The 9,736-nt window shown below is 33.2% G+C and overlaps 1 protein-coding gene across 1 annotated transcript in view; it reads left to right on the top strand.

Annotated features, from left to right (window-relative positions):
* LOC106478901 (allatostatins-like) overlaps nt 1-7,496 on the top strand; it is a 23,215-nt gene extending 15,719 nt beyond the window's left edge. The window contains exon 2 of the mRNA XM_013939480.2: nt 6,544-7,496. Within this exon, the coding sequence (XP_013794934.2) occupies nt 6,544-7,180 (637 nt within the window). The 3' untranslated portion in view covers nt 7,181-7,496. The remainder of the gene's footprint in view (nt 1-6,543) is intronic.
* Nucleotides 7,497-9,736: the final 2,240 nt, after the last annotated feature.

The following is a 9,736-nucleotide window of genomic DNA, read 5'->3' as shown; positions in this document are numbered from 1 at the left end:
TGTGTGATCGTTGGTTCAATAATGTGGAACTACCGTAACTGTTGAGTTACTGTGTGATCGTTGGTTCAATAATGTGGAACTACCGTAACTGTTGAGTTACTGTGTGATCGTTGGTTCAATAATGTGGAACTACCGTAACTGTTGAGTTACTGTGTGATAGTTGGTTCAATAATGTGGAGCTACCGTAACATTTGAGTTATTTGAGTTATTGAGTCACTACAAATTTTGAAGAATAAGAATATTTCTACTTACACATTACTTGAAACTTAATAATCATTATTATTCACTACAAATTTCGAAGAACAAGAATATTTCTACTTACACATTCGTTGAAACCTAATAATCATTATTAGTCACTACAAATTTTGAAGAATAAGAATATTTCTACTTACACATTCATTGAAACTTAATAATCATTATTATTCACTACAAATTTCGAAGAATAAATTTGTAGTGAATAATAATGATTATTAAGTTTCAAGTAATGTGTAAGTAGAAATATTCTTGAAGAACAAGAATATTTTTACTTACACATTCATTGAAACTTAATAATCATTATTATTCACTACAAATTTCGAAGAACAATAATATTTCTACTTACACATTACTTGAAACTTAATAATCATTATTATTCACTAGAAATTCCATACAAGAACTGTTCCAGTTTATGATAAATTTTGGTTTAAAAACCTGTGAACAGCATTAAGATATAATTGGGTATGCATATATATGCGTCAAATTATACCCTTGACTAACGATCTTGGGAAAATCCCTGGAAAGTTCTACTTATAAGAATTAAGTAGTCATAAAATTACTTTAGAATTTTTTGTCTAAGATAGTCTCCAAACAAGTTAATCTTATTTGTTTGGTTTAAGGGCAAAGCTACACAATAGACTATCTGTGCTGTACCTACCACGAGTATCGAAACTCGGTTTTTAGTGTTATAAGCCTTCAGACTTACCATTACTGGGAGTGGCACTGTATTAAGTATGGTTTAACTTGAGGGGGGCACTTGACGTCCACTTTTATAGCTGCAACCAGAGCGTGGTAGGATAAACAAGTTTGTAGTGAAACACAAAGCTACATAATGGGTTATCTATGCTATAACCACCACGAACATCGAAACCCAGTTTTTAGCGTTATAACTTCGCAGACGTACCGCTGTACCATGGGGGGGGGGGATGTTAAGAGTAAAAATAAATAAATCTCTAAATAAGAAGCATAAATACGTAAACTTTATGAACTTGTTTCAAGGGACGTTATGACTGCAAAGTTCATTACGTTTTGTGCAGTAAAGTTTACAAAATTATTAGAGTAAAAACGATCTAATTACAATGAACATTGTTAAGTTACAAGCCAAAACAGACAACTCAGTATTTTATTTGATTATCTCGACTTAGTTATATATAAAAAAAAACTTGCACAAAGATGCAAGTTAACGTAACAAACTCCAGGTGGTTAAGGCGCTTGACTCGCAATTTGCGAGTCGCGGGTTCGAATCCCCCTTTCAGCCGTGGGGGCGTTATAATGTGACGTAAACGAGTAGCCCACGAGTTAGCGGTGGGTGGGGATGACTAGCTGCCTTCCCTCTAGTCTTTCACTACTAAATTAGGGACGGCTAGCGCAGATAGCCCACGTGTAGCTTTGCGCGAAATTGAAGTGTAAAAAGCTCTTGTGATTCAGTAGCGCGTCCATCTCTGTCACTGTTGATAGAAACATCGAAACGTTAAAAGTTAAAGATTATTCGAGCTCGAGAGAACCACATCAGTATCCACCTAACCGAGTTGATTTCAAAACTTCACAATGAAACTCATACGAGGCACGAATAACCAAATATTCATGTACATAAACAGCATGTACATAAACATGTACATAATTCAGCTTCATACCATACATAGTAGTTTTTACAAGAATGTTGACTGCAGATCCATATACACGATTAGATCGAGTATTCAACCCTGACAAAACAATAAATTATTTTTTTAAACATTTGTATAGATTTTGAACAGAATGAAAGAAGTCTAAAATGACCTATCTTTATGACAAATTAGGTTATTTTATGACTATAATCAATACATGATTAATTATTAACCTTTTAACCACCAGAAACACAAAATGTGAAATCTAGGACTTTAATATTGAAATAGAAAAGTCAAAGTTGTTTTGTACGAAGTAGCTTTTCTTCAGGAAATTGAAAACAGTTTCTTCAGGTAGAAGCACAGTTACATAAAGCACAAGTTACAGAAACCTGTCTCATAGGGAATGCGCTAACGGATATTGTGATGTTTCTCAGCTTTAGGCACTGGTTTGAAGCAACAGTCAATAAGAAACATCACCTTTCCAAACGAGTCCATGGAAATGACTTGTTTTTCTTTTTTAAATTCTATCCTATAAATAACAAAATCATACAAGAGCGTGAAACTCCAATGAAATCCGCAGTGTCAACTAATATTAAAATAATAGGTTTTCCTACTATATTTCTGTATTCGTCTGACACAGTGGCACAGCGGTATGTCTGCGGACTTCCAACGCTAGAATCCGGGTTTCGATACCCGTGGTGGGCAGTGCACAGACAGCCCATTGTGTAGCTTTGTGCTTAATTACAAATAAACAAATATCATCTGATTAGAAGCACCATGTTTTATTTTGTTTTCAGTTAAGCTTCACTGTAATCTGTACACAATTTTGTAATATAAGCCTTCTTTGGTGCCCTACTCCACCTTCTCCAGTGGCTCAGCTGAAACTCGTGGGCTGGGCTTACAATACTGAAAATCGGTTTTGAGTAGCAATTTCTGTTAGTAGCAATAGAAATAAAAACTTGTGGTAAAATATATTAATGTCTTTTTTTATCATATGACACCACAGCAATAAAATCAAAGCGGTACAAGGTTTTTTATTGAAAGGTTTGTTTGTTTTTGAATTTTCATGCAAAGCTACACGAAGGCTATCTGCGATCGTGTAGCACGATCAACATTTCAATGTAACCACAAAAGGAAAGAGTAAACAGTTTGATTTGGCACACTAGCCGATTTATTACGTCTAACTTTGCTGTTTTATTCGTGAAAATTCAATTATTACTCAGTCACAACATGTTGTTGTTTATCTAACCCAGTTTAAGGTACATATGGAAGAGAAACAAAACTTAAGCTGAGTCATATGAAAAGCATCTGCTAATATAAACGTTAAAACACTCGTTTTCTTATCTTCAACCAAAACTTTTCTATTCATTGAGCACGAGCTCAGTTCTCCAAACTGTTTCACCTTGCTTTTCAAACAGGTCGAATAGAACCAGTTGGTGGAAGAGAATATGGCTTCCAATACGTGAATTAACACAATACAAGTTGAAGTACGCTTTTAACCATGAATACAAGTAATTACACTTTTAGTGGATGTGCTATTTTCTTTCGTCTAAACAAATAGTTATAAATAGTTTTTCGTGACTCCGTTTGTTGCAAATGTTATTCGAACATAAACTAATTTATCCTCCTTGTGAACAGTGTTACAAAACAAGTTTTTGAAGTTTACTTTGAGACGGGCCTTGTTTTTCTGAAATAAACCTTTTTTTGTCAATAAATCAATATTTTACGCGTTCACGCTTAAAGCAACTGTGGCAATTTTAATCATGACATTGCGGACTTTCATTAAATGTCTTTTTTTATACAAAAAATATTTTAATGGAAGTATTTTTATTCCTCTAAATTATTTTATTTTCGGTAGTTCACAGAACTTTGAGAAATATCATTTTAATTACAGCTAGACTAAAGTTTGTTTGTTTTGAATTTCGCGCAAAGCTACACGATGGCTATCTGCGCTAGCCGTCTCTAATTTAGCAGTGTAAGACTAGAGGGATGGAAGCTAGTCATCACCACCCACCGCCAACTGTTGGGCTATTCTTTTACCAACGAATAGTGGGATTGACCGTCACATTATAACGCCCCCACTACTTTAATGTTAGATGGTAAACGACTAAACCATACAGATAATATACACTTGGATAAATTAACATTGTTTCTCAAAAGTGTTAGTGCTAAATAATTTTTGAAAGGAGAGAGATAATTGTGCTGACAATACCTTTGAATAAAAATAATTGTTTTCTTTTAATGATTAGATATTACAAACAAATTTGCAAGTTTTGGTTTCATATAGAAAAACTCGATTTTATGAATGTTTAGTGAAAACAAACAATGTTAGACTTTCAAGAAAGTAAACGATGATACACCAGAAGCTTCTAGAATATGTGTTTCATACATTAGTTTGTGACTTGGTATTGTGAATTAGTAAACTCAGCATGATGGAAAACTCCAACTGACATACAAAACTTGTTATCAAAACAAGGAATTATTATGTATACGAAACAAAAACCTGTTTATTTTTCATAAAATACTCTTTTTAAGAGAAGAGTTGTGTTTATGTTATACATATTTCAACAGAAAAGCTTTTTCAAAATAAATAAAACTTTATAAAAGCGAAATATGTTTATTTTCCTTTTCACCGATGTCTTCCTTTCGGTAATTTGAATACGCCATTATTATATCTTAAGAAAGTGCATTAAATGAAATTACAAAGGCTTTGAATAAATTATACTGTTTTGATATTTACCTAACTTGTATATATTTATTAAATATAATGCCTTGTTCACTGGTATTTCTTTAGCTGTGTGGGATTTGGACAAGATCTTCTATTCGTCCTACTTTTAATCTTCTTAACACTCTGCCAAAAGATTCCTGTTTAACCGTTAATGAATAGTCAACTGACGTTTGTTTTTCAAATAGCATTTTTCTCATTCAAAGGGAACTTTTATGGGTCATATTAAACTTTTATTGCAAGAGTAATATGGATTTAAGTTTCATTAAGCTATTTCTTCAATAAAAGGAACGGAAATGAGATCTCCACATCATCTTTGTTCCTTACCTGGCTCTTTCTTTAATCTTCTGAATGTCATAATGCATGCGCGCATGATAAACAAGATAATTACACTGTGGTTAATCTTTAAAAAAAAAAGTTTCTGGAGAAGAATTAGATAACCAAGATTTTTCCAATATCTTTATCTCCCAAGCGCAGATTTTGCCTACTTTAGCAAACATCTTTGTGCAAGGAATCAGTAGTTCACGTTAAACTATGCAATCTTTATAATCTGCTTTCCTAATTTAACATATCCTATTCGTTGTCTTATTTTTATCTTTTGTGAGAAACGATTGAAAAAAACAGTCCAATCTCTCAGTTTGTTTGTTTGAAGTTAAGCACAAAGCTACACAAAGGGCTATCTGTGCTCTGCCCACCTCTGGTATCGAAACCCGGTTTCTAGCGTTGTAAGTCCACAGACATACCGCTGTGCTACTGGGGGGCCCAATCTCTCAGATACGTTAACCAAAACAATCTGTTACTAACAAATAGACGAACACAAATATTCAAATTCAGAAGATATTATTTGAGCTACCTTTGTGCTTTGAAAAAATAACTAATATAAAGTCTTTAAACTATTTCGAACTAACATACACCTAAATTTTCAATTATCATCACAATAATATCACTTTCACACCTTGATGGCAGAAAAAATAGGAACAATGTCCAATAATATCACTTTCACACCCTGATGGTGAAAATAGAAACAATGTCCAATAATATCACTTTTACACCCTGATGGTGAAAATAGAAACAATGTCCAATAATATCACTTTCACACCCTGATGGTGAAAATAGAAACAGTGTCCAATAATATCACTTTCACATCCTAATGATGAAAATAGAAACAATGTCAATTAATATCACTTTCACACCTTTATGGTGAAAATAGAAATAATGTCCAATAATATCACTTTCACACCCTGATGGTGAAAATAGAAACAATGTCCAATAATATCGCTTTCACACCCTGATGGTGAAAATAGAAACAATGTCCAATAATATCACTTCCACACCCTGATGGTGAAAATATAAACAATGTCCAATAATATCTCTTTCACATCCTAATGATGAAAATAGAAACAATGTCAATTAATATCACTTTCACACCTTTATGGTGAAAATAGAAATAATGTCCAATAATATCACTTTCACACCCTGATGGTGAAAATAGAAACAATATCCAAATAATAAAATGGTGAAATATTTTTAAGAAATGGAATAAAAAAGTAAAGACATTTAGTAAAACAAAGGAAGCATTAATGTAAAAATTCGCATTTTTTCATTTTCATTCAGCTTTATAAACATGGTCGTAAAAGGACTTCTGTTTTAGAAGACAGTTTATTTTCAAAAATGTAATTTGAAAGGATGAAAATAATTATTTGTAAACCAGTTATCGAATTCGATAAAACAGCATTATTACTTTTAATTTTTTTTATAATAATTCTTCTTAGAATGAACTGCTTAAAGTAACTCCGAAGTTGTTTGTGGCTAATTTGTCTTGACCCAAATTTGACTTTATTCTATTTCATCTTTTTGATAACGTTAAATAAAAATGTACAATACTTGTAATGGTATTAATAATTTTGCATTAATCCTTATAGTCTTTATCGAAGTTTCATTTGTCTTTCTCTTCTCCAGAATAACAAGAGGGGTTCTTTTCGCCTGGGGATTTCTCTGGATGACCCAACTAATCACTATTTCATTAGGTGAGGAGAGAGAAGACACACAAGATCCTAGTTATACGGAGAAGAAGAGGACTCAGGATTTATACAGGTTTGGCCTCGGCAAAAGAAGACAACACTTTGATGACTTTGAATCCAAGAAAGCAGACCAAATGTATAGCTTTGGCCTTGGTAAAAGAGATTCTTTCATTTATCCCTATGACTTTCTATCAGAACATCCTGGACACCAAAGCTCCTTTTCGAATAATAAAAGAGTTCCTCAGCAGTTTGCTTTTGGCTTGGGAAAGCGGATCCTCTTACCCCACATGTATAACTTAGATGATAAACGGGACTTTACTTATGATTTTGGACTGGGCAAGAGAAATGACGAGAGAGAGAGATTTTCTTTCGGCCTTGGCAAACGACAAGAAAAACACTTTGATTTTGGTCTGGGGAAGCGTAGTTCTTTAGAGTCTGACATACCACGAGAGTACGAGGATTTCATTAAACGGCGGTTTCACTTTGGCTTAGGAAAACGTGAGGATCGAGAGTACAGTTTCGGTCTAGGCCGAAAGAAAAGAGAAACAAATGCTGCAAGGGACTTAATAAATTAGAAGACATTACTGACATAGAATATTAATCTCGATGAAAAACATCTTATTAAGAAAAGTATATACATTAAAGCATCTGAAGAAAGTTAACGATTTTATGACTGCTAATTTCTTATAAACTTCTTCTTGTCTACCTGGCAATATCAGTGTTTATATGGTTGTATAAATGTATCTTGTGTAGTCAGTCATTTTATCTTTGTGTATCAAACTCTGAAGGACTCGCTTTGTCACCAGAAGTTGTTTTTATTTTTTAACTTCTGTAACACAGTGAGATGTGTAGTCATAGCTCCAAGTGAAATAAAGGCATAAAAGCATATACTTTAAAGTTTATTTTTCATAATTCTATTGTTTCAAATATTTCACATCAGATTAATGTTTGTCGGAATCGCAGCATTAGACAAAGAGGTCATCATGATTCTTATTAATACTTTAGTAAATACTACTATTTATTACATCTTTATAATGCATTAGTGGTATTGTTTACAGTATTTCACAAGCGTACCGAAATCAATTGTCATTACTTTCATTATGACACTTCAAATTACCACGTAATTGCACCAAATATTCCTTTTTTAACCAATGTTTTAATTCCTGGATAATCGTACATAATAAAAAACATATAAACCAAAGAAGGGTTTACAAAATCTTATTGGATATTTTTATCCCCATAAAAACTATTCTAATTTTCACAGAGAGTTCTCAAGCAAGAGTACAAAGGAAGATATTTTACATAATATACACGATTCCTTTTCGGCACTGACTTTTAGCAATATCTTATCTTATATTTTAATAAGTACTGCTAAGTCAACACAATGTGAACGAATATTTTTTTAACTTAAGCTGTTATTACGTTGAAAACATAAATTACGGAAATTTTAAACAGTCTAGATTTAGCGGATATAGCTATTTTCAACAACTATAATTAGTTTCCTTAGACACGTTTGTTCACCTGAACAATGTGGATTAAACAGTCAGATCAGGTGGTTAGGGCGCTCGACTCGTAATCTGAGGGTTCAAATTCCCGTCCCACCAAACATGTTCGCCTTTTCAACCGTGGAGGCGTTATAATGTGACGGTCAATCCCACTTTTTGTTGGTAAAAGAGTAGCCCAAGAGTTGGCGGTGGGTGGTGATGACTAGCTGCCTTCCCTCTAGTCTTACACTGCTAAATTAGCCCTCGTGTAGCTTTGCGCGAAATTCAAGACAAACAAAGACTTCTGTGACTCAGTCTTAGCGTCACTCATTTTGAACTACGGAACAGAAAGAGAAGGGAGCCAGTTGGCAGCGCCTGTTGCATGGACGGATACTCTTGACATATTAATGAGATTGACTGCCACTCTGATAACGCTCACACAGCACCACGTTTCGAGCCCAAGACCCTCAAGTCCCAAGTTCAATACGCTAACCACTAAGCTCAGCTCGGACCTCCTTTAATAAGTAAACATTCTTAACATCCGTTTACTTATCTCGTCACAAAGATTACAACAACGCTCTTTATTCTCAAACTATAAGTAAACATTCTTAACATCCGTTTACTTATCTCGTCACAAAGTTTACAACAACGCTCTTTATTCTCAAACTATAAGTAAACATTCTTAACATCCGTTTACTTATCTCGTCACAAAGATTACAACAACGCTCTTTATTCTCAAACTACAAGTAAACATTCTTAACATCCGTTTACTTATCTCGTCACAAAGCTTACAACAACGCTCTTTATTCTCAAACTATAAAAACATATTAATTATTTGTTCACAAAAGGCTATCATACCACGCCTAAAAGTGTTTCTCACGGTTACAAAAATTCATCGGTAATAACTTATTCTTTAATCTGTGTTAAAAATTATAACATTGTAACAGTCTATTTCAAGAAGATAAAAACACCTAAAACAAACGGTAGTTATTGTAAGCTTAACACATACTTCCAAATCTTAATGTATTAAGAAAAACTTTCTTGGAGCACTGATGAGTTCTACCTTAAACCATAATATATTACTATTTTATACGGTAAGATAGCACTTAAAGGCATATTTTGCTTAAGGTCAAATAAAATTCCCATTATTTACACTGTAAATTACAGTTTACATGAGAGTATTGTTTATTTTCTTAAAACAAATTTCATCACATACGTAGAAAGCTTTTCTGTACTCATAAAAAATATCAAAGGACTCGTTTCATGTCTTGTACGGAATTATGAACACGGATATGAATTTGAAAAGAATGACAAACTGAAGCGAAACAAAACCATTATTGTTATGTGTAGTGGATTTCAAAACCACTCAGAATGTTTATTTAGGATTCTTGTTTTCTCAATCTATGCATCTAGTATTATACTGTTTATAGCGATAAAAATGTGATGTTTAATATAATATGACAATACAGGGAATACATGGCTTTTTGTATTATTGTTTGATCCACACAATACGTACGCGTAATACCAACTAAACTGTAAACCGAGGGAAGTTCCTGTTAACGAATCGCAAAATTGGAAATACTATTCAAGGGAATGTTTTTCCAAAGTTGTTTTTTTTAGGAAGGTTTGTGGGTTGAAAGTTTAAGC

Source organism: Limulus polyphemus, unplaced genomic scaffold (genome assembly GCF_000517525.1).
Source record: "Limulus polyphemus unplaced genomic scaffold, Limulus_polyphemus-2.1.2 Scaffold261, whole genome shotgun sequence".
NCBI lineage: Eukaryota > Metazoa > Arthropoda > Merostomata > Xiphosura > Limulidae > Limulus > Limulus polyphemus.
This window is presented reverse-complemented; position numbering and strand designations above follow the sequence as displayed.